Source organism: Antechinus flavipes, chromosome 2 (genome assembly GCF_016432865.1).
Source record: "Antechinus flavipes isolate AdamAnt ecotype Samford, QLD, Australia chromosome 2, AdamAnt_v2, whole genome shotgun sequence".
In the NCBI taxonomy this organism is placed as follows: domain Eukaryota; kingdom Metazoa; phylum Chordata; class Mammalia; order Dasyuromorphia; family Dasyuridae; genus Antechinus; species Antechinus flavipes.
In genome coordinates this window covers 3,989,448-4,014,529 of record NC_067399.1, presented here as the reverse complement: position 1 = coordinate 4,014,529, position 25,082 = coordinate 3,989,448, and the positions used below count along the sequence as shown (strand labels likewise).

General features: G+C 43.8%; 1 protein-coding gene across 8 annotated transcripts in view; it reads right to left on the bottom strand.

The window, feature by feature from the left end:
- The window catches only part of PUM2 (pumilio RNA binding family member 2), a 78,240-nt gene that overhangs the window by 28,339 nt on the left and 24,819 nt on the right, over positions 1-25,082 (bottom strand). For 5 of the 8 annotated variants that reach the window (XM_051974091.1, XM_051974087.1, XM_051974088.1 and 2 more), the window contains 10 exons: positions 19,386-19,573; positions 18,525-18,694; positions 13,966-14,239; positions 13,785-13,878; positions 7,760-7,879; positions 6,169-6,314; positions 4,632-4,800; positions 3,768-3,911; positions 3,367-3,672; positions 370-609 (listed from right to left, as the gene is read on the bottom strand). In XM_051974091.1, coding sequence (XP_051830051.1) covers positions 370-609; positions 3,367-3,672; positions 3,768-3,911; positions 4,632-4,800; positions 6,169-6,314; positions 7,760-7,879; positions 13,785-13,878; positions 13,966-14,239; positions 18,525-18,694; positions 19,386-19,573 — 1,851 coding nt within the window. The remainder of the gene's footprint in view (positions 1-369; positions 610-3,366; positions 3,673-3,767; positions 3,912-4,631; positions 4,801-6,168; positions 6,315-7,759; positions 7,880-13,784; positions 13,879-13,965; positions 14,240-18,524; positions 18,695-19,385; positions 19,574-25,082) is intronic. The other 3 variants (XM_051974094.1, XM_051974095.1, XM_051974096.1) reach the window with 1 other exon arrangement.

The following is a 25,082-nucleotide window of genomic DNA, read 5'->3' as shown; positions in this document are numbered from 1 at the left end:
TGAAATTCTCATTCCACTACCACCTAGCAAGCATTTGGCTCTTTAGAGAATCTAAAAACACACACACACACACACACACACACACACACACACACACACACACATCCCAGATGGAAAAAAAAAAACCCACCTTTGCATTTCATCAAAAGGATATGATATAGAAGTCTTGACCCTAACTGTACATCAGACCCTTGATTTCAATATTGTGACAGAAAAGTGAACAATTTTCAAAGTTACAAAAATTTCTAGAAGCAAAAGCAATTCTGAATGTCTTATCCAACATGAAATTGTTTACACACATTATAAACACCCACACAAACATACACACACACGTATACATACAAATAAAAAGGGTTGTTGTTTTTTTACCTAAATGCAAACTGGATGAAGATCCATGTGATGAGAGTGATGGCGGTGGCGTAAGACAATGTCCTGGCGTTTGGCTTGGCAGAGGCATGCCTATTGGGCTTGGAGAGGAGGAAAATCCCAGACTATTGTAAAATGGCGGCCCTACGGGAGGAGCTAGGCTGCTACTAGATCTTTTGTACAATTCAGAACTAGTAGACAGAGAATCTCTCCTTGTGGCACTACTACTTGCAGAACTGCCAACTGAAGAAGAAATAAAAAAAACCCTAATTACATATAGTGGTAACTCCCCAACTACTCCTGAATACTATCAGGAGGGATCACAATAATCATTTGATAAACATCATTGGGGACAAAATGGTTACTCTACAAACTGTACAGATTTCTTTATGCAATTCAGCAGGGTACCAATGCACCCCAGGAAGGAGTGACATAGCTTCAGGGCCCAGGTCAGACTTAGATGGCTTCATTCAGGAGCTATTCCTGTCCCAATGCTTTCTTTGACCCGGGTTTAAGAATGAACCACGGTCCATTTAATGTCAATGGGTTAAATTTGGGGAGCTTCCTAATCTCAGGAAACTAGTCCATAGAGCTTCCCTTTCAAACTTTTCTGGTCACACAGGGGAAAAAAAAAAAAAATCAAGTGGTCTCCTGAAGTCACATCTGCTTTGGCTTCTAGCTCGGACTTCAAACCCTGTCATCTAGAAAGTCTGTATTGGCCCGAATATCAGCAGCTTCTGAATTCCTTGTGCCACTGTCCCCAGAAGTGTCGTGGATTTCCCCCAGCTCATGATGAGCTCCAGGACCCAATCTTTCTAAGATTCTCTCAACTACGATGAGCTCCTTTCTAAGGCCCCATACCTTGTTCCCTCCCCTTCCACCAGGTTCTCCAGCTATCACAAGGCTCTCCTTTTCCACACTTTATGTCAGCATCCTCTCTCTCATTGTTCTTTTATGTTCAAGAAATCTGGACAAAGTGGGCATGTTGAAATTCCCACATGCTCCTGCCACGCAGAAGATTCACTCCCTGTCGGCATCCCAGATTTTAATTGTGTAAGCAGAGCTGCTGGCACTACAAGCTCAGCCCGTGGCCTCTTCCCCAACGACCTCCCCAGATCCAGCCCTTCTAACCTAGGACTATGGTCTAGAGGAGATTACCAGCTTTCAGCTAAAGGAAAGACCATGAAATCTGTCCAGTGAAAAATCAGCTGGATATTCGGGCCAATAAGGCAGTTCTTTTCCAAACAACTTCAAGTGTTCTAGAAGTACTTGGCTTTCTAATGAAAGGTCTTTGAGGGGTGATACATACAGAACATAGATTGGAAAGAAAGTGAGCAGAGCACAAGGTGGGCTGCAGATCAAGCTAAGCTATTAAATACAATTGTGAAACTTTAACATGTTGGTACAACAAAATATCCTATTTTGGGGAGGAAAAAGGTTTTTCCTACTATATATTAAGCCAAAAAGGGGATAACATCCAACCTAGATGCCAGTCTTTTTCCTAAAAAAAAAAAAAAAATTGCTATCTGATTTATTTTGTAGACAAATTTCAAATTTAAGAAAACCATGTAATAGGCAAAATGTTAGCTCTTTTTAGAACATGGGGAAAAAAAATGTAAAATTTAATAGATAAGAACTAAAGAGAAGCTCTCCTGGAGGTAGGCTTGGCAAAGTTGTTCAAGGCAATTAAAAAGCCAATTTAAAAGGACACTGTCAAAGTGACTGTTCCAAAGTTCAACTCCACTACACAAGGCTAGGTGCTGCAGACATTGGCTGTCTCTGTCCCGAGAGCCAGCGGCAGCCCTTTTTAAGAGGGCTGCTTCATACTAGCTCCCCCACCCTGAGGTCAAAGGAAATGAAACATTTAAAAACAATTAAGAAAATCTTTCCCTTAACTACCTATAAAACAGTAGAGTGAGTTGCTGTAGTTTAGTTAAACTTGCTCTGAAACTAGGAGGTTAAACCTAGAGCAACGACAAGCGGCTAATGGTGCCTCATTTGGTGTCAAAAATACCAATGTTTACCAAGGAAGAAGCTGGGATCGGGCCCCTGATCTGAGGGCTATACTCTCTCCTAGGAGATCCCTACACAGGCACCCAGATCGATGCTATCTGGGAAGACAAATTGTTCTGACACTACTGCCATGACTGGCCTGTGGGCAGGGAGTTGTACACATGAATCCAATGGGCATAGCTCACTAGGCCAAATCCTTAGTTTTATCTGCTGTCCCTGGGCTAGGTCCAATTCCTGACAGCCTGAATCTGTGTTCACAAGGCCATAAAAGTGGGCCTCCGAGGCATCTGCTGGGAAGAGTGGGAAACCTGAGCGAGGAGGCAGAATACCTTGTCAGCCTCAGAGATACCCAGGACTGCTGAGGTTTCAGAAAGTGGGAAATATTTGATTTGCAAGGGCCAGATTTTCTGCAGTTTGAAAAATGCAAACAGATCATCAAGGCAAGTAGTTCTGCCTGTTTTTCCTAAACAGTATTTCCTATGGAAAGAGACAAAGGAAAACTTAGGAGGGGATTTTAGGCAGTTTAGCAGGCTCCTTAAATGGACTTGGGGTCTTCAGTTTAGTATTGTTCACCATCACATTGATTTTTATGAAGAAAATTGAGGCAATCACAAATTAGGAAGCTGTATGAATTACATGATGAACATGTCATTTTCCATTATGTGAAAAATCAGCTGAATAACAAGAACTCAAAGGAATAATAAGGAGCTAGCCAATGTTGTCTAATAATCAATGTTTATGTAAAATGTATTGGTCCTTGAAAAAATCTTACTAAAAACTTATCTTTCTAAAGATAATAGGATGACTTTTTTAAAAAGACACTGCATTTGAAAAAGCTCTAGACTGATTGAAATACATTAAAGTTCTTTGTTATAAAACCAGACTCATAAATACTGCCTTCCTTTCTGCTCAACTATCAAAAGATTCATGATTCCCATTTCCACTTAAAAACCTAGCCATTAAAAAGGAGACTCAGGCCACACTTACCAGAAGAGCCGAACCCGCTGAGGGCAGAGCCGAGAGCCGCCCCCAAGGAGCTGCTGCTCCCAAAACCCAGAGATGTGCCTCCAGGCTGGCCCGGCCCATGAGAAAACAAGGAGCTGCTCTGGGAGGTGCTGGTCAGAGAGCTGCTCCCATAAAATGAACTGGACTGGAGATTTGTGTTGGGCTGGGGAGGAGGCTGCTGTGGCGGTGGCGGCGGTGGCGGTGGTGGCTGGGTGCCAAGAGGCCGGAATAGGCCATTGGTGGCTCCTGTCAGACTGCTGGCAGTCCCTCCAGCAGAAGCTGCGGCTGCTGCAAGACACAAATTAGAAATCCATGCTCAGGAGCCCAGAATGGGTCTCTTCCTTAAGGAGTGCGGCAAGAGAGCCTCCATGCTCCCAACTTACCAGCCTGTGCTGCTGCTGAACTAATGAGGACAGGGGTGGAGGCCACAAGGCGCACAGGGGCGCCCAGGCCTGTTCTTGCTCCAGGGCCCATCACTAAGGCACCGGTCTGGTCATAATAGGCGGTCGGGGCAAGGACTTGGTAGCCTAGAGGTTGGGGGAGACAAACAAAGCATCTTGCTCAGTATGGTTCCTTCAGTAGAAAACACGTGCTAAAGTCACCAGAGCGCACAATGCAAAGGCCCTGCCCTGGAATTCAAAGGAAGCCCAACTTTCTCTGGGAAAGACAAAGGTCATTCTTGCTCAGGAGCCCCTGGGGACAGCTGGTTCCAAGAGCTTGGAAACACTGAAATGCCCTCACAAAGTGAAGGTCCTCACCCAGCTGTTAATGGGAGCTCCAGGAGCCCACCAGAAAAGGCTCTTCTGCGGATTTCTGAACACTCCCAAAGGGTGCAAAGGGCCAAGAAACGCCAACGAATTTCATTCCGTCTTGACTGCACTCTGACTTGCAAACTCATCAATAGGTACCCTTTCAGACTGAATGTCCAACTCTGAGAGTGTAAACCTACTCCACTCACTTTCTTTTCTTATTTCTCCCTTTATAATTTCATGATTTCATGAGACAAATGCGCTCAACTTCAGTTTTGCCTCATTTACTAAGTTTTCAACTGAGTGAAACAAACACCAGGCTGCCAACCAAAGCCTCGCCATCCCAGCTCACTGCTACAAAGGTGCTGGCCCCAGTGGGGCGTACCCCAGCATGGACCAAGCACATGGACCATCAGCACTTGGGCTTTGGGGAACACGGGGCAGGACCTTCTCCCCTAACAGCAAACTAGAATGAACAGAGCTTGGTCAATCCATTACCTGGCATGCCAGTAGCAAGACCCTGACCAAAAGCCAGAGCAGGGTTGGCGGCAGCGGCGGCAGCAGCAGCAGCAGCAGCAGCAGCAGCAGCGGCAAGGGAATCTGCTGGCTGCCCCTGCTGAGTCTGGTTGGGAGTGAGAGGGCGCTGACTGGCTCCAGCCCGGAGAACCTGTGAGAGACAGAGAGAGAAAGAGAGAGATCCAAGAGAGCACATGACAAAACACAATTGGGAAGGCAAGTTGTCAGCACAGCACACTCTGCCTATTTTACAAGTTTACAGACACTGAGGGACTGAAAGCAAAGGCTTGGAACTCTGGAGAAAACATGAAAAAGAGCAGAGACAGGCTCTCAAAATTCAAGAGTAAAGGGAGATGCTGTTTCAGAGGTCCTAGAAAAAACATCATCTGAAAAGGACTCAGTCTATCCATCTTTAATGGAACTGATGAACCAAGACAAAGTTTATTTCCTCTTTCACATCATTTAAGCAACAGAGGCTTAACTCTTACCCTGGTTCATAACTATCACACAGCGGTATCTGAAAAACAATTTCATCCCTCTTCACTGTAGAAGTAATCTGGATTTTTTTCATCAAGCCAGTGTTTACCAACTAAATTTGAGACATTTTTGGCAACAGACAACTTTCCCATACTCTCATTCCTAGACCAAAATGATTGCTCAACTTGTCAAGATTTTCTCCAAAGCTCTTCATTTTTCAATCCCCTTTCAATTATGCTGAAGTTCCAGAGAAATGTCAATTTAAGTGCTAATGTGTTAGCTGCATAAACTGTATAAACTCTAAGCAGATATGCACATGTAGACAGGACTAAATACCAAGTTTAAAAATGAAAATAATATAAGGAAAATGCAGCCAGAAGGGGAGCTACTTAGGAAGTAGCAGCACCCCGAGGGAGAGCATCCCATGGGCTCTACAAGGAAAGAGAAGTGGGTGCTTACAATCAAAGCAGGACCATCTGCAAATCAAAGGAGACCAACAACCCTTTCTACCTCTAGAGATGGACTGGTCAGGAATAAAAAATAAACCAGTCAAAAACCAGATGATATGCACTTCTCTAAGGAGCTGCTAGGGGCAGGCTTTCCACAAAGGGTTCACCAGCAGCAGCCTCCTAATCTGTTCAAGACTCCAAAGAATTACCCAAGATTCCATTAGGCTAAGAGTCCCAAAGACAGAGCGCCAGGGATAACCACAGCGTAGTCGTAATCACAAGAAAAGACTTTAATTATCATAATTATGATGGCTAAATCAGGCTATGTCTAAAAGGTTGAGTCTTAAAGGAATCTGTGAACCTGAAGTAAACACGTTTGCAATTATGTGTAGTACATGCATCCTGACCTGTTTTTCAATAGATAAAGTGCTTTAAGTTAAGAAAGTAAAAGCCTGGCATGGCTAACCATGTTCCCTCTTGAATTTCATCAATAACAGCTGAAAAACGCCCTGGCTTTGAGCAAATTGGGGATAAATGGAATAAACAAGAGAAATTTCAGGATCATGTCCCAGAAGGGAGGCTGCGGGCACTACCTGCTGCTGTCCTGGAGGTGGCGCCTGGGATGCGGCTTGCTGATTTGCTGCGCTGGTGGCAGCAGCTGCAGCTTGCTGCTGAAATAAATTGGCTGGATACACCCCCCAGGGCACGCCATAATACTGGGGCGGGACCACTGCAGGACCTATCCAAAACACAGAGGGATGAGAAATGAGTTCACTGTTAGCACAGAAATAGAACCAGACCATTAGAGATTACCCATTAACCTCTTTTCTCAAAGGATAAACAAGCAACGTCTCTGGGAATAAACAACTTTCCAGCACTATTCATTCCTAGACCAAAATGTTTCCCAACTGCCCAAGGTGCTCTTCATTTTCCAATCCTCTTTCAATTCTGCTGCTGTAGCAGAGAAAGTTGGTGCTCAAGTGTTTGCTGCTGGATAAACTCAGAAAGGACAGTATGAAGAGGAAGCCTGCAGCAAGCAAGAAGAGCCACTAAATTGGGGAACACTCCAGTGGAAGCACTGGGAGGACTCCTTTACTCCTTTTCCTCCTCATCACAGGCTACAAGGTGCAGACTTCCCAGGGCAGTCAGATATCTCCTGGGCAAAGTCCCTCCCGTTGCAGACCAGAAGGCGATGGCCAATGTCCCTGATGCTATAATTCTGAGGCCTGCTACACTGAGTCTAGTGAGGACAGCCCTAAAGCTAGCTCTGCATTCTATATAAATGTGATACCAACATAACCGGCAGGCTGCATTAATACCAAGTGCTTTACTGTTTTCCCCTTTATGTCTTGCGGAAACTGCAATTATGCTGAACATATAATTAATTCACAAAATCAATTAACAACAACTAGATCTGCGAAAAAAAAAAAAACATCTTATGAGATTAAGAAAATGGGACTAATAATAAAAATCAAAATTGCAAATGCCTATGCGTTTCTAAGAAACTTCCTTTGAGAACTGGGCTGGACAAAGAATAATGGGACACTGATGAAGCGGGGGTGGGAGGCACTGCCGCATGCCCAGGGCTCCAGGCCCAGAGTCGGCGGCCTCACCTTTTGGCTTCCAGTCTGGCCTCAGACCGGCCTAGCTGGACAAGTCGCTTTACCCAGCTTGCCTCAATTCTGTAAGCAGTAAGGGGGAGAACAGAGCCCCAGGCTTGAAACTAGAAAAACTCATCCTCATGAGCTCAAATCCAGTCTCCTATACTTCCTAGCAGTGTGATCCCTGGACAAATCACTTCACCCTGTCTGCCTCAGTTTCACCATCTGTAAAATGAGCTGGAGAAGGCCATGACTGACTACGGCCAGGATGTTTGCTGAGAAAACCCCACATGGAGTCACAAAGAGCTGGATATGACTGAAACGACTGAATGACAAGAGCTGATGATTTTCAAAAGATAGCCGGTTCCCGAACTCAGGACCCAGCTCTCCATTCTCCCTTTCTACTTCCCCACCTTTCACAGGACTCCCCTGCTGTCCTTTTAAAGGCTACTTAGCTGGTTCACTGGGATGATGCCATAGGTAAACAGAAGGCACTCATCGGACCCACAGTGCCTGGACAGCTTAGCCAGACCCGCTTCATCCCAGGCCCCCGGACAGAGCCAAGCTGGCCGCTGCTGCTCACCTGCTAGCGTGGCGGCCAGGCCGGCCGCAGTGTAGGGGTCAGTGCCGGGGGGGGCGGCACTGATAATGTACGGGTTTGGCACAAAAGCGGCTGGAGCGAGGCCTGCGGAGAAGACGCCGGCTGGAGGAGAAAAGGAAGGAGAGTGAATGACAAAGAAGAAAAGCCAGGGAGCTTACTTAACACAACAGAGAGGGGTGGGAGGGTGCTGATCCTCACTACCATCTGGGAGTCAGGGACCTCAACCTTCCACTCTCAGAACTAGATAAATACAACCAATAAACAAACAAGAAACTCAGTAATAGAATATCAGAAAAGGTAGATATGACAGACTTTGAGAAAAATAAATGGAAGTAGAAAGGAATACATCCTTTTCTTGGACCATGCAAAAAGGAATAAAAACTTCAAAATCAAATGTAATTTCATTAAAGAGAATGACTACTAGACAACATACCAAAATATATGGGATACAAGCCAAGCAGAACTTAGAAGAAATTTTATTTCTCTAAATTCTTACATCACAGATTAAAAAAGAAAAAGAAAAAAAAACAAAAAACAAAAAACAGATCAATGAACCGAGTATGCAACTAAAAAAACTAGATAAAGGATAAATTAAAATCCCCATTTGAACATCAAATTGAAAATTTTAAGGTGAGATTACTTAGTCTGAAAGTTAAAACAACAAAAATATTGTACTAATAAATTCAGTACCTAATTTTATGGAAAAAGAAATTATAACTAAACCACTGGTTAATTTAATTTAAAAAAGAAACCCAAATATCCAGTATCAAAAATTAAAAGGGTGAAGTCACTATATAATGCCATTTTATCAAAAGAAAAAGAACAACCCATTAGTAAACACCCTTTAATTTTTTTTCTATTAATTTAAAAAAATTATTTTATTAAAACCAGAAGAAAAAAAGAAAAGGAATACAAAACACAATGTTGTCATGCATGCAGCAGAACATGAAGGATTCAAAATATTTGACAGTGATCAGTTCAAGAAAGGATAAGAAATTATATTCATGGGCGCCCAACTTTTTTTAACTTTCTTGTATGTTGTTCTCTATCATGGGCGCCCAACTTTTTTTAACTTTCTTGTATGTTGTTCTCTATTGTGCATCTGTTTGATTTTAATTTTTTCCCTTTCATCCTCCTCTCCTCCAAAGGAGTTAAGCAAGGACATATCTACATATACATGTGTAGATACACACACACATACCACCCCCCCCATCCCTTTCCTACTCCTCTCCTTTAATTTTGCTCCTTAATTTTCTTGCTATTAATTACTTAACCTTCCTCCACCCATGGATCCTTCCTTTCTTTTTGCTTCACCCTCCACTCATTCCTCCCCCTTCCCCCCTTATTTCTTTATAGATTTTGGAAGGTACAAGGAGAGCCACCGGATTACATGGTATCCATGGAATGCTGCCTATTTCACCCATTTCCAATGTGAGTAGGTTTGCAGAACTAAGGGCCCTCCTCCTCCCTCTTCTAATGTCTCTGTGTCTATTCTTCCTCTGCACCTCATTTGAATAACATTATTACTATTTTTATTTTAACTCTGTCCCAATCTTTCTTGAACTACCTTATTGCTGATTATTAATTTTAAATATGATATACATTTCCATGTCAGAAACAAACAATTTGTCCATGTTAAATTCCTTTCAATTGATTGATCTTTCATATTGGCTCTTATATGTTAAATTTTCTATCGCGTTTGGGTTGTGTTGTTAGAAAGCTCTGAAAATCTGCAAAAGTTCATTGAATATTCATTTGATATTATGGATAATTTTGCTGGATATGATATTTTTGGCCACAGGCCTAGTTCCTTTGATTGTTGGTAGATATGATTCTAGGACTTTCGGCCTTTTATTGTGGTTGCTGATTAAGTCCTGTACAATTCTAATTGTAGCTCCAACATATTTGAATTGCTTTTATCTCGTTTATTGCAAAATATTCTTTCATCTGGGGGTTTTGAAAATTGGCAATATTCCTAACTGCTTATCACAAAGATCTCTTTGAGGTGGTGATCTGTGCATTTTTTCTATTTTTATTTTCTCACATGCTCTATCACTCCAGGATAATTTTCTTGAATCATTTCTTACATTACTGTGTCAAGGATTTTTTGGTTGAGACCCAGCTTTCAGGTAATCCAATTACTCTTATATTTTCTCTTTTTCATCTGCTCTCCAATCTATTGTTTTTCTTAGAATATATATGACATCCTATTCTATTTTTTTATTCTTTATTTTGTTTTGTTATTTCTTGGCCTCTCGTAGCTTCACTGGCTTCCCCTTGTCCAATTCTAATTTTCAGGAGTTATTTTCATCTTTTAGCCTCTATCTCCTTTTCTAGTTGGTTAACTTTTTCCCCCCACAACTTTATTTTTTCTTGGATAATTTTTGGTATTTTTTTATTTTTCCCCAGTCTCATTTGGTTTTTAAATTCTTTTTTGACTTCTACTAATTTGGAGCAAGGATCCATTTAAGATTACTCTTTGGGGTAGAAACAGCTTTTTTTTTTTTTATTTTCCAATCCTCTGAAGATAAACTTCAATCTTCCCTGTTTCCAAGTAAGCTTCTCTGATTGGCTTCTTCTTTGCCAGTTTTTTTTTTTTTTTAAAATGAGTATTCGTGTAAGCACCTCTACTTGTGGGGTGGGGGATGGTACCTATAGCTTCATCTCACCTCTTCCCTCTGACCTGGAAGCCTAAACCAAGAACTCCCCTATCCTGTAAGTGCTGGCATCCAACAGCGTCCCTGCCCCTGACTCCCCAGTGTGCTGGTTCCTTCTTGCCAAGGGCCCATCTCTGTAACACAGCTGAGGCTGGCGTTCCTGATCAGCTGAGATTCCCTCAGTCTCCATGAAATCTACGGAGGTGACCATTCTCTGTGGTTCCTGCAGAGGATCCAGCCAAATCCAGCTAGCCCCAGGGCTCCCTACTTGGTTTTTCTGTGGAGCTAGTCTGGAAGTTTATACTTCACACACATTAACACTTAGTAGGGTCTTCAGAGCATCTTGGATTGTACCAGAAGGACTCCTGTTCTGGCCCAATCGTCTTGATTTTTCACCAGTCTATGTTCAGCCTGAAGCACAAATTTTTCTTCTGTGGGGGATATTGAGAAAGTTTGATATTTACCTTCTTCCCAGAATCCTACACCCTACTGAATTCCTTAAGCAAAAATGCCCGTGACGAATATGGAAATATGTCTAAAATATGTTGGATTGTCTGCTGCCTATGGGACAAGGTAGTGTGGTGAGAGAGGGAATAAAACTTGGAACGCAATGTTTTGTAATGGTGAATGTTAAAAACTACTTTTGCATGTATTTGGAAAAATAAAAAGCTATTTTTAAAAAATACTTAGGCCAAATGGGTTCACAAGTAAATTCTACCAAACATTTAAAGAATAATTAATACTATATTAACTCCTTGGAAAAATAGACAAAGGAGAACTCCTACCAAACTCATTCAATAACACAAATATGGTGCTGGTGGTGTTTTAGGTTTGACCTAAAACAGAGAAAGAAAATTATAGGCCAATTTCCCTAATAAACAGCAATGCAACAATTTTGAACAAAATATTAACAAGGTGATTACAGCAATATATCATGAGGATTATATACCAGGAAGATTAAAAGCAAAGAAAAACTGGGAAGAACAATGTTTACAGCCAGTGTTTCTAATAAAGATCTCATTTCAGACTTTGAACATCCTCCCTCATTCCTCTGTACAATTCACCTTCCATACCAGTAGGCAGTATTACCAATTACCAATACCTGTTGCTATATGTACTTGCTCCATGGTGTCACATAGATAGATACTATTCATGCTGTTTTATGTGCAATAAAATATAGAGCTTCAGTTTGGTGACATTTATCTACACCTTAAGTTTTATAAAGCACTCAGGACACATTATCTCTCTGATCCTCAAAACAAGCCCAGCAGCTAAGTTATTATATAGTTATTATTCCTAATTATTGATAAGGAAACTGAGGCAGAACAGACATCACATAACTAGTAAGTATCTGAGACTGTATTTGAAATTCAAATTCTGACCTGAGACCTAGCATCTAAAACTGCAAAAAGACCAATTCGCATTTGATCAAAAAAATCCTTCTAGAAGTTGCCCCCAAATGGGAAGATGAAACTCCAAAAGTGATTGGAATCCCCTCATTAGAAGCCTTCAAATAAGGGCTGCGTGAGGACTTCCCATTTGCAAGGGGCATTTTGAGTCTGGGTTTGACTAGACATGAACAAAGACCCTGAAGTTTTCTCCCTCTCTGAGGTGTGAATGTCATATAACAGCTTTACACAAAAAAGAATAAGGAACATCAAAATTCAAACTCACAGGAAATCAACACAGCACCACGTCAGTAAAATTAAGGACTTAATTTCTGGTGAAACACTCCTGCCCCCAACTCCCTTCCTCATTCTTTTTCCTCATCTCTTTTTCTCTTCTGGTCTGCCTGTGGTCTCCTTCCCACTGAGAGCTCAAAAACAGGAGTTGCTTTTTGCCTTTCTTTCCACCTCCAAAGATTAGCTCTGTGCCTGGCATAGGGAAAGTGCTCAATAAACATTTTGGACTTGACTCAGCTCCAGAATCCCATCGATCACTCCTGGTAGTTCCTTCTTGGCCAAAAGCCTTCGACTACAGGTGGGAGTAAAGCTCCCCACATCAGCTGTGGCCAGATTGTTTGGCTTCACTGGATTGTTACAGGACTTGGTTATATAGGATTGGGGGATGGAAGCAGGAAAAAAAGCCAAAACTCAGTGGGAAGTGATAATAATATTTAAAAGCAACAGTAAAACACTGGGGGGAGGAGTCCTCATTCCAACTCTCTCTACTGGGTCCCAGACTAAACAAAATATGCAAAGACAACTTCAGAAAGAGCAAGAAAAAGGCAAGGCATCCATAGGAGGAGAAAATACTTCAGACGCCGTCCTCCAGCCAAGTGTTTAACAAGAAGCCCATTCATAAGAACATTTGCTTTCATAAATGCTCCAGTGATCAGGAGGTAGGCTATTCCTCAATAAGACTATACCCCCAAAACGAAACAGAGTTCCTGATCAATGTTCTGCCCTTGCACCATCCCATTCTGGACACATGTGAACGGTGTCCATCTTAGCCCACCAGAAGCGGCCCTCATGTCCCTGCTGCGGACCCTTGTTTCGCTGCTTCTTTAACACTTCTTTAAGCTGCAGCTGCTAACAGCAGACTCCAGGCTAAGCTCAAAGTGGGGACTATCAGAGACCCTCTTACAACTTCCATGCTGTGGGGAGGAGGAGTTCCAGGAAGGCAAGGATGGGCGGGCTTGGCAAGCTCCAAGCTGGAGCAGAGGCAAAAGAACACAATCATAGGTCAAGGCAAATTTGGAGATGCCGAACCCATATACCAGTTGGGGAAACAAAGTCACTCTCCACAAAACCTTCTATCCCCTCTAGAAATAAGCTTCTTTGTTATATCCTTGCCCTAAGACAGGATTTGGTCTTCAATAATTTGCTCTGATGTGTCTAATCCTACCAGCTACAGCACCCCACCCCAAGTGCTCGTTACTCCCTCACTTAACCTTGACAACAATCCTGGGAAGTGGGGATTATTCTCCCCCAGGTTACAGTTTGGGGAAGAGGGGAGGGCTGGGCGGCAGGAGAATGACCTGGCCAGAGTCACACAAAAGGTCTGGGATGATGATGACACTTAACATTTACAGAGATCCTACTAAATGCCAGGGACTGTGCTTAGAGCTTTATCAATAGCATCTATTTTGATCCTCACATCAACTCCATTTTACAGGTGAAGAAATTGAGGGCAGATGAGCCAAAGTCAGCCTCCAAGGTCATCAGGAAGGAGATGGGCAACTTGGCCGGACTACGATGGCACTTCAGGGCACTTCCCAAGTGTGTAAGACACTGCTGCTCCTGAGCTACCACCAGGAAGAGGCCCTTGGAGGAAGCGGCTCATGAAGAGTCCGGTGCAGGGTCTTCTCTCAGACACCCCCCACCCCCAGGCCGACCATGTGCACTCACCGATGTGTGGCTGCTGGGCTGCAGCTAACGCGTACTGCTGCTGCTGGGCGGCCGTTAGCTGCTGGACAGTTAGCGCCCCGGTCCTCTGAAAGAGCTGGAGACAAAGAGAAGGCCACCTGAGATGCTTTCATCAAGGCCCCCCTCCTCGTCGGCACCCCAGGTCACCCGGCAAGCCCGTTACCTGCTGCGGCTGAGAGCTGTAGTCAAAGAGGCCGACGGCAGCCCCTGAAGAGTCCATCGGCACCTGGTTTCCAGGATAGTCGAACTGCAAGGAATCCAGGCCCACTTGCTCCATGGCATCCAAAGTCTGGGCTTCGGGGCTGGGGAACTCTTCCACGAGGGGCTTATTAGCTGCAGGGTTAGGGAGAGGACCCAGTCCTTCAGGAGGATTTGAATTGGGGCCCAGGCGCTCAGCTACTTCTGTGGGAGAAGCTTGGCGGCTTCCCGGAGTACGACTAAATAAAGAGAATTGGGCATGATCAGAGTGTGGAAAAGACACCGGCAACAACCACCTAAAGCAGCCCAGAGGGCCCCAGAAATGCCTGGCGTCTAGACTATGCATGCAGTGATCTGAGAATCAAGAACCACACAGCATCCGGAACCTTCACTGGAACTACCAGGAAGGGCCTTCAACACCCACACCGCACCCATAGAACCTCGGGCCAGGAATCAGGGTTTCCCACAACTCACAAATCCCCCTCGGGGCAAGAATGGCAAAATGGTCCCTCTCCCAAGTGCCAGTCAGCTGCTCTTGGGTGGGGAGCTCCTGATGGGACCAAAGATTAGGAGATGAACCGGGCCACAGAAGCTACCAGATGCTCTCCCAACCCTGGGAAGTGGAGGCTATTGTCCCATCTCATAGATGAGCAAATGGAGGCTGAGAGAGGCAGGGATCATGAGGGAGATCATGAGTGGAAGGAGCATGTTTCAGATGTCATTCTGATAGTCACAATGAGCTCAGGAGGCATCCCTGTTTCATACAAAGACAATGAAATGGCTACGCGTCCAGGGCTGGCTTTAAAATCAGGCCCCGAATGCCAACCACTGAACTGTCTCTAACAGGACAAAACCTCTCCCTGGCAGAAATCAGCAAAGAAATCACCGTCATCCAGAAGAGTCCGCTAGAACAGAATCCAAACTTCAGTTTTCATGATGAAAAAAAAAACTTCCAAGAATTAGCCAGTAAGGTTCTCATGCCATCAATGAAACAGCTTGGCCAAGAGATGGAAGGACCGATCACCCAGACTAAAAACGTGGCTTAACGTGGCGTCCGGAAGGAGAACCAGCAAAAACCTGGTGGCTCTTCTGAAGTGTCTATGTCCCAGAAATCTGGGTCACTTAATATAAAACATGACAGCCAGCGGCAAAATAAGTTGCCTCTATGGAAATCTCCATAGATTTATTCCAAATTTTTTAGCCATTCCCCAAAATCATTTTTTCCAGGGATAAGAAGGCTACAAATACAGGTAACTATCCCTGACTTTTCTGAAGATACAGTTCCTGTTTACCATATAAGCACAATTTCTAACTGGAGGGGCTCCTAAACATTACTGCTGAAAACTTTGGGCACTGAATAAGAAGCAAACTCCATTCCTTAATTTTCACCCCTCTTTTCACTTAGACTCCCCCATCTCTCAGCCCTTATTCTATGCAGCAGTTACCCCACTTCTGAATGGGGCTCCAAGTAGAGAGCCAAGGGGGCATTGAGCACCCCTTTTGGAAGCCAAGTTCCAAAGCCCTCACAACTTGGGCTCTACCAAGTCAGTCCCAAAACGAACATGTGTTAAGTGCCTGCTACATGCGAGGAAGCAGGCTGCAGATATATCCCAAGGCAGAATACAGTCCTTGCCCTTGAGAAGCTCACAAATTTACATGTCCTCAATCAAGGTACAGACAGAAAAAAGCGAAGGCTCATCACCAGAAGGAGGGCACGGCCATTAAGGAGAAACTGGGAAAGGTTTCTTGTGGCCGGGAGGCCGAGCTGAGAAGGGAAGAGTGAATGGCCAGAAGCAAGCATCCAGTGGCACCAAAATGTGGAGAAACCAGCAGTCACTCAGGTGTGGGAATGGCAATGCCAAAAGAACAGGCCCTGAGGAGGGATGAGATGAAGATATCTGTGTGGGACAACAAGGTAGCAGAAGAACTGACAATGGAGGCCAGGGCTGAATAACCAGATGAGAGAATTGGGGGGGAGGAAGAGGCGGGACTGGACGCTGGGACTAGAGCTAGAGGAGGAGGAGACTGAGAGAACATCATGGCAGAGGCACCCGCACCATTCCAGTTGGAGGAGGCTGAACGCCAGGCAGCAGCGAGCGAAGAGAGCCCAAGCTAAAGAGGTGGACCCATCTGCGGAGAGGGCCTTCTCAAGGTGGGTCACAAAAGGGAGGAGAGGCGGGGACCAGAACAAACAAGGCAGGAAGAGATTCTGAGGAAGGAGGAAAGAAGCAGGATTGGCAAAAGCAGCAAAGCAGCCTACAGATGAGCAAAGACCACAAGTGAGAGGAGGAGGAGAGAGGACAAGGTGCAGAGAGCAGAGACTTCAGATGGTGGAAGGGATCTGAGAGAGGAGAGGTGGGAGGAGAGGTCTGGAGAAGCAGGTTTGGGACAAGTGGGCCAATGGAGGAAACACCCCACTCTCTGCCGATCAGTGCAGCTTCCTTCAGTAGTCCATGACTGGGAGTGAAAGCAAGAGGATGGCCAGAGGGAGCTGGGCTTGAGCAATGACCAGAGGTCCGGGTACTTGAGACAGGACACCAACAGAGAAGAGGGGAGGGGAAAGTTGTTAGAAAGGGGGATGGCCTGGCAGAGCACCACAGGGTCAGGTGCAGGTCACAGTGAGAGATGACCAGAGCTCCTGACCACGGACAGGGTCTTTGGGAGCAGGGATGAGAGCGGGGCTGGGGCCATCTTTGGGTGTGGTTGGAAGCCAGCTGAGGATGAACAGGCCCGAGCTCAGCAGGTCCCAAGAATTAGCAGCCCCCGAGAGGGCAGAGGGAGACTAGGGGTGACGGTGGCGCGATGTGGAGCACCATCTACTTCAGATGTTCGTCACGACAAGCTGGATAACCTACAAGGCCCTTTAAGCATCTTTATTTCTTCTTCATATTTTTCTCCAGCTACTGAGGAGATGATCATGTTCTTTCTCTGCCACTGACATTGAGGCAAGTCTACAAATTCATCCAAACAGAGAAACCACATTCTGCTCTCATTTTATTTGTTCAGGATGACAGTCTCATTTCCGTGATGAAAAAATAAAATAAGGACAAAATGAGCAGACCTGAAAAAAAATCTTCCAAGTCTCTGAGGAAAGCTTTGGAGCTACAACTGCGAGGATGCTAGGATGACACACCAATGGCTGGCTGTTTTTGAAAAATGTTATATGTCATCTAGTAACTGAAGTTGAATCCACAATAATTAGTAACATTAAGAAATAACAGCATTATTAACATAGAACAGAATTAGAACATTCGTTTGAATGCAAAGCATTTATACTCAGGAAATCAAAATTGCACTCACTCACAAACATCTTTTTTTAAAAACACATTTTTTTTTTTTAAATGCTAATAGGAAGCTGGTCTCTCCATGGTTACTGGGGTTAGGGTTTGCCCCTTTCGTGGTGCCATTTTTCTTGCTATAGTTAATGTTGTTTTAACACTTCAATTATAAATATGTGGATCTTAAGGAGTTATAGTCAGTCAACTCAGTATTAAATAATTAGCCTCGGAAGAACTTTGTGTTAGACATAAGCTGGGAAGCAAATGCAAAATGCATTTTTGAAATGTAATTCTTTCCATTTCACTGAGTTCATTTCTTTTTTAAAAAGAGGTTTATTAGTTTTAGAGGCTGTTTTGCACGCAGGAGTTCTTTACGTCACTGATTTTAAAATCATCTTATTTCTTTGTCTCCCTCGTTGTAGCTACCTAAAAGCAGTGGCTTTAAACACTAGTTCCTCTGGACATGTGGACAGGCTTTTAGACAAAATTTAGTATCTGCTTTGATATGAGCAGATAGACAGGAAACCAATAGGAAGAAATGATTTGTAAAATTTAGACATTTTGGTATTCTAAGATGCCTTCAAAGGAAAAGATCCAGGATGTCTATAGATGACTGGGCCACGTTAATTCCTCAAAAGCAATGGAGTACATTCTTCAGAATAACTCCCAAAATTCCATCCTATGCGGTCTTCTCGCCATCAAAACCAACATGAATTCATTCAGCAAGGTCATGGTAGGGTCACAGCTACATTAAGGCCTTCATTTTTCTAAGCCAAACTATTAAGGGGATAAGGAGGAAGAAAAAGAGGAGGGGGAGGAGAAAGTGGAAGGAAGGGAAAGAGAGAGGAGGAGTGAGGGGAGGAGGAGGGGAAAGGGAGGATTCACTGCCAAGAGCTCAGACAAGAGGCGCCGTTGGACAGAGAAGGGGAGAGGCTGAAATGGGACATTCCCTACATTTTGGCAGGGGAGAATACAGAAAAAAGAATGTGAGCTCTCACTCGGTGGGACAAGAGATGACAGTGCTGTTCATTTGAAATGCTTCAAAGGACTCGCATTTCCCATGAATTATTCTAAGGATTCACAGAGTTCAAGAAAACCAACTAGCCTGGCTTACAAGTAACCAAAAAAACCATACTCCCAGGTAACAGCAACACAGGCAGAATGGGAAGCACCTGGAAAACCGTCTGAATGAGCCCCACAGACCAGGAAGGACATGCTTGTCTTCTGGAGAAAGTGAAAATCTTACTTAAAATCTTTGCAATCGGCATCCATTCCATTTGGCAACCCTCTGCCTTTTATTTTAGAATCCTCCTCATCTCCTTGTTTAAGATCTCTGTCTGTGTCCTCCTCAAACGGAGAAGCCTTGCCTTTCTCATCTCCTTTCTCAGGTCCATCTGTTTCAGCATCTCTAGGGCCCTGAGGAGAAAGAATCTGTTTGATTCTGAATATTTAATAGCACACAAAAAAGGCACCATAAGGTGACCTAAATCTACGCTGCTGCAGTGCACGGAAACAACAAATAGACTTTGAAGTTTAATTGAGTGGTTCACTTTGTTTACCAAAGGCCAGAATTGGAATATAAAACCATCATCATTTATAATGGAAGCGCTAATGGCAACCTTAACTATAGCGGGGCTAGAAAAGCATTAACACCACAAATACAATGACTGGTGATTGCTAGAGAGATAGAAAGGGAGAGAGAGAGAGAGACAGAAACAGAGAGACAAGAGAGACACAGAGACAGAGACACAGAAAGACAAAGAGAGAGGGAGAGACAGAGACAGTCTCCTTTCCTTGGAATTAAAAGGGGCCATATTCAGATTATAAAGTGCAGGGCCATCCTCTACAAGGAATTAAAATTTCATCTTGAAGATTGGTTGAGGAAGTTACTGGGGCTTGTAATTTGATCAAGATTAAGCCCCAAACCCTCCCCAAATGCTCCTCTTTTTCTCCATTTTAGGATTCCTTAAATAAGGAGGACTGGGGACAAAAACTAGGCATTCTCCCTAAATGTATTAAGATAACCAAATATCAAAAAAAAAAACAAAAACAGAACCAAATTAGACACAAAGGACTGAGTCTTTCTTCTAAGAACAGAGGTACTTACAAAAGCTCCTTTCCTAAATCGAGAATCCAATTTATCTGCAGGAGAAGAACTTAATACATATTCTACCATGCTCACGCCAAGGCCTCCACTTTCGGATCGAGGAGACAGAATTGCATTTACTTCACTGTTTCCATGAAAACCCTGTCCAGGTCTTCTCTGTACCATAATAGGTTGGGACATCGAATGGTCTGTTTGGAAGAAAGAACAAAATAAAAAACATGTCAACTTCCAAATTGCACAAAGATGTTAACGAGTTAACAAAGGGAAGAAAACCCCCTCCCCTGTTTTATTTTAGATGCTGCTTACTACAGCTCTCTGGGAGGTTACATGTTTGGCAGTCATTCAGATGATGAATACCCTTTGCGCTGCTGGGAAGTAGACAGGAAGAACCACCTGCAATTAAGAGCAGGGTCTTGGGGAATAAGTTAAAATAGCAGACAAAGTGGAAGAACTAGAGTCCCCGAGGGCTGCAAAGCAGCCTCAGGATAATAATTTCTTCAAAAGAACTATAAGAACAAGCTAGAGGGGAGAGGAACGCCGAGGGTTTACCCAACAGGAAGCAGCCTCCCCAGCATATACCAAAACAGCACTAAACAAGATGCTTAAAAGCTGGCTCTCCTGCAAGATGAAAAGCCTTCCAAAGGCCAACAATTCCAACTACCCGGTCCACACAATAGTTTCTTGTGAGAAAGATTTATAAGCAGGCCACTTACGTGTGGATAAAAATAAGTCCTTTTGAGAATTTTCAGCTAAAGGAAAACTTCTTTATCACTAATTTTATCAATACTTTTATTACTATATAGAAGGGGGAAAGGGAAAAAAGAGAAAAACTTATTGGGGTGGGTGAGGGCGTGTAAGTTAGCTCAGAAATAATAAGCACCATATGCCAGGCACTGCGCGAAGCACATTACAAAATTATTTCATTTGCTCTTCAATAACCCAAGGAGATAACTACTACTAAGAAAAAGTTAAATTAAGAAAAAGGAGGCAAACAAAAATTGGGTGGTTTGCCCAAGTATACAATGAGTGTCTGAGGCTGGACATGAACCAGAATTCCTGACTCCAGACTCATTACCCTACCCACCCACTGTGCATCCTGAGTGCCAAGGAAAAAAGGATAAAGATGGTTTAAGATAAGTGAAAGTATGAATGATTACACAACATAAACTCGGATATAGTAAGGAAGGCAAAATTTAGTTTTAAAAGAACTTTTGTCAATGGCTTCCATGAGGATGCAGTGTCTCAGTGCATTCTCTAGTCAATCTAATCAATGTGAAAATCAGCTCTGAAGACTCTTGAGGTGGTTAAGCCCAGCCAACAATAACCAGCTAAATAAAACCTGATTATTCACTTAAAAACCCCAGCAAGGTGGCACAGTCCAAAGCTTCTTAAACTATGAGCCGAGGCCCCAGATAGGCTCACAGAAATCTGGCAATAGTAAAAGGTTTCAGGACTCAATGACCAAAAGTTAATTCTAAATCAAACTCCCCATGAATCTGAGAAATTCTAGCACATTCGCTCCTGTTGCATCATGCGATTTCACTGCAGCCCTGATTCTAAACACACAATATGCACACTTTGTGCTCCACATGTACCAACACTGCCACAAACACCAGATTCAAGACAGGGTCAAGTAAAAATATCTCAGATGAAAAGAGGCCACAAATTTCAGAAAGCCTGGGTTTGGGATCAGAGAGACCCCTGTCTGGATTCTCCCTCAGACCCTTCCTAGTTGCACTGCAAGCTCAGCCAAGTTTCAGAACTCTTCATCCCTTAGAGGGAAGCGGACTGGAGTGGAGACCTCTACGGTTCCACCCGCTCTAACTGTGACCTGCCTGTGCTGACAGTAAATACACTCAACATGGGCAGCCAAGGCCCATTTCTAACTAAATTCGGATTCTCAATTGCAGGTTAAGGTTGATCCGCTTTTACTTGTTGCGTGAAGGCTTTACTGCTGACCAAGCCTGACCCCTCAAATGGGATCAAGATGCCCTTCCGACAGAAGGCTCCCCCCCTCACTCCTCCCCGCTCTCATTGCCTTCAACTTCTGCCTCCACTTTCTCTCCTCAGCCTCTAACAATCTGGTTTCCAACCTCATCGTTCTACCCTGAGCGCAGTCTCCAGAGTCAGCAATAATCTCTTAGTTGCCAGATCCAAAGCTCTTGTCTCAGTCAGTCCTCGTGCCCCTTGGGCCTCTGGACAGTCTTTTCAGGACAGGCTTTCCCCCTGGCTTTCCTCCCACTTAAGACTTCCAGATAAGGAAACTCCCAGTTAGAGGATGGTGCCCCATCTCCAGCTTCCATTCCCAGAGAGCAGAAAGAAGCAAACTACCCTAGCCAGTCTCCACCCCCAGGGTTTGCTGGCTTGAAGACCCACTTCAAACACACTTGGAAGAAACAAAGTATCTTACCCAGAACTCCACTGACTCACTGATGGAAGCAGCTAAGTTTCATTTTGCATTCTTGCAAGAATGGGTGCCTAGGTTAGTAAACAGTTTGGAAACTGCCATGGCAGCATTTTTTCTTATTTTGCAGTGCAAGCCCCTCCCCTGACACCCCACTAATTGAATGTTTCAGAAGTTATACCATGTGAATCTCCAGCGCTCATCACATAAACCAGCCCCTGCCCCCAAGGAGCTTACTCATATTCTTATGGGGGGAGGGAGGGAAAAACAGTGGGCAAAGTCCAGAGGCTCCTCCTGTTCAAATCTAAAACCTCCATCCCTGATTGTATTCTTTGATGTCCTTGTGGGTCCAAGCCTCCCTTTTCTTGTTTCAATTTACTAATCTGTTTCATTTCTCCAATTTACTTTTCCTAACTGTGCAAACTAAAGCCCCATCTGATGCTCACACACTCCATCCCCTGCCTCTCTTAAGTGAACAGCTGTTACTCAGTTCTCTGGCCTTTCAGGGTCCTACAACTTTTTTGAAAAGGCCTGAGGGGCCTTAGGGGCTCGTCGGACAGATGTGAGCAGTGTGCACTGGCAGCCAAAAGGCCCACACACTCTCCAGCTGCATCACTCAGGGCCTAAGGAGTCAAGTCTCACTGGGCTTCTTGTCTCTTGGGCTGAAACTCAAGTTTAGCGAGGTCACTGAAAAGCTGGAATCACACCAACTGAGCATGGACTCTGGGACGGGAGGAAGCTCTGAGGGACACAACAGGCAGATCTGGTTATCTGAAGGACTCTACTGCAAAGGGCAACGAGGTGGTACAGCAGACAGAGCACCAAGCCTGGGGAGTCAGGAAGGCCTGTGTTCAAATCCAGTTCCAGATATTTCCTGATGTGTGACCCTGAGCAAGTCACTTCACCCCGTCTGCCTCAGTTCTCCAATCTGTAAAATGAGCTGGAGAAGGAATCACTACAAATGGGGTCAAACAACAACTGAAAAAGAACAATATTTGTGTTGTTTCCTCCATTCACCCCCTCCTGAGGAGTGAGCCTGCAAGGGGTTCTCCTGGGTCTAGATGGCAGGGAAGTAAGCTGACACTGAGAACCTGCCTCTTTTTCCTAGGGGCAGGTTCTTTTTTTCTTTTTTCTTCCCTTTATTTTTTCCTAAAAAGGCTTCAACTAAAAGCTGCACAGGGCAGCTCCTCTATGCTGGGACCGAGAAGCCACAGGACAAAGGGAACAGCACTGGCCGTGACCCCAGCAAGCTCTGCCTCCACGTCCTGCCCTCACTCCATGGCCCTGTGCGACAAAGGATAAGTCTCCTAAAATGAGCAAGTTTCTAAGATTGTGAGTTCCAGAGGAACTGTCCCTTCATGTAGGCCTTTTCACACCAGGAGTACCTGGCACTAATCAAATCTCAGGGATCCGTTTTTCTTCTCAAAATGGATTGCCCAAAGACTAAGCTCCCTGACTGACCTCCAAAGTTCCTTCCAGCATACATCAGTCATGCTGTGATCCTTCTAATTCCTTTTTTAAAATCGGCTCTAGAAATCTTTTTCTGCTTTATTAAAAATTTTGAAAATTATATTGCAAAAAAAAAAAAGAAAAGAAAATTATATTGCAACATCATTAGTTGACTAATGTAATCCTTTATATTGACGCCTATTGTTTTAAGAGATCCACAGGCCAGCCCAGATTGCCAAAAGGGTCTGTGACACACAGTAAGTCACAAAACCCGACTTAAGACACAAAGTGCTCCAAAGTGAAAAGTCATCTTTCAATTGAAAAAGCAGGAAAGAACCTAAACTGGTTATGTGACCCAGTAATCAACTCTCCAGCCATGCTCCCATATCTAGCTTCTAATTTGGACCTTGAAAATCCCTTCTTGCTTCATCAACTATCATTTATGGAATGAATACCTACTATGTGTAGGATATTGCACTTAAAGCTTTTGATTACTAAAAAATGAAAGAAAAGAAAAAAGGCAAAAATCAATCCCTCCTTCTCTAGATTCACAGTCTAACAAGACAAAAATGCATCATGTCCCAACAAGAGACAGGCAGGATAACTTAGGAGAAAATTCAGGGAGAAAAGGATCAGAGAATAACGAAGCTCCATAGCCAGGTATGCCATTAACCACCTCCTTATAGGAAAGGGTCCCAAATGAGTTCCCTCTCCAAAGGGGGAGGAGGAGGGCCCAAGGAGTGGGGTGCTAAGGAGATGGGAGTTTCAGAGTTCATTTAATCTCGCAAGATGAGATTTTAGGGACAAAGGAGAAGCCCAAAGGAACACACAGGCAGAAATGATATCAGAGTAACATGGGTGGAACGGCACCTCCAAGAAATTAATCTGTCAGGCTCAGTAGAAAGCTGGACTGGAGCCCAGCAGCCCCTCAACAGGGCTGTATACATACATACATACATACATACATACATACATACACACACATTTTACCAGGATCATCAGCATTTGACACTGACTAAAAAGGGGCAGTGGAAGTGAGGTCTCAATGCCAGGAGGTGGAGTGACTGGGAGAATGACAGCTTCCCTGAGCACAATACAGAATTCAGAAAGGAGAGGGTTTGGGAGCAGAGTATTTAAGCTGCATCTCGGGTTGCTGAGTACCTCCCAGCCCTTTCCAGCTCACATCCCCAAAGAGCCTTCTCTCCCTTGCCATATCTGACAGCCAATCAATGCTCCCCAAATACCTGTCATGGCACAGAGACTTTCTCTTTGCTTTTGTGTCCTCCACAACACACGGGAAGCACTTAAATTCTACTCATCCAATCATTCAAGTGTCTGATTTAGTCTGGCAGAAAACTTACTTTGGCTTTTATGAACTCTTATAAATACTTCAACGGAATTAAAAAACCTCGCAGAACATTTTCCAAAGTTAAAATTATACCATCATTATCAGAGACACATTTCCAGAATACATAATTGCATTTTTAAAAATAAAGCACCAACATGGTTAACGTATGGGGCAGGTGACTCTCTAGCCAGCCAGCCATACTGATGTACATCCTCCTTTCTTCGCTCCCCATTCATTGGAACAGGTCTTTTGTGCTTCTTCATGTGATCTCATTTATCCCATTTTATCTCCCCTTTCTGAATATAAAAATAAATGTCTAATTCAACTAGGAATGCTCAACTTCTCAATGCCTTCTATTAACTTGAACACAACATGCTAAAATGGTCACCACGGTAAGAAAGCAATCTTATCCTCAATTTTTTGAAACAGAATTGAAGAGAATCTTGAAATATATTAACATGCAGTTTCAAAGAATAAAACAAAGTAAAATTCTGAC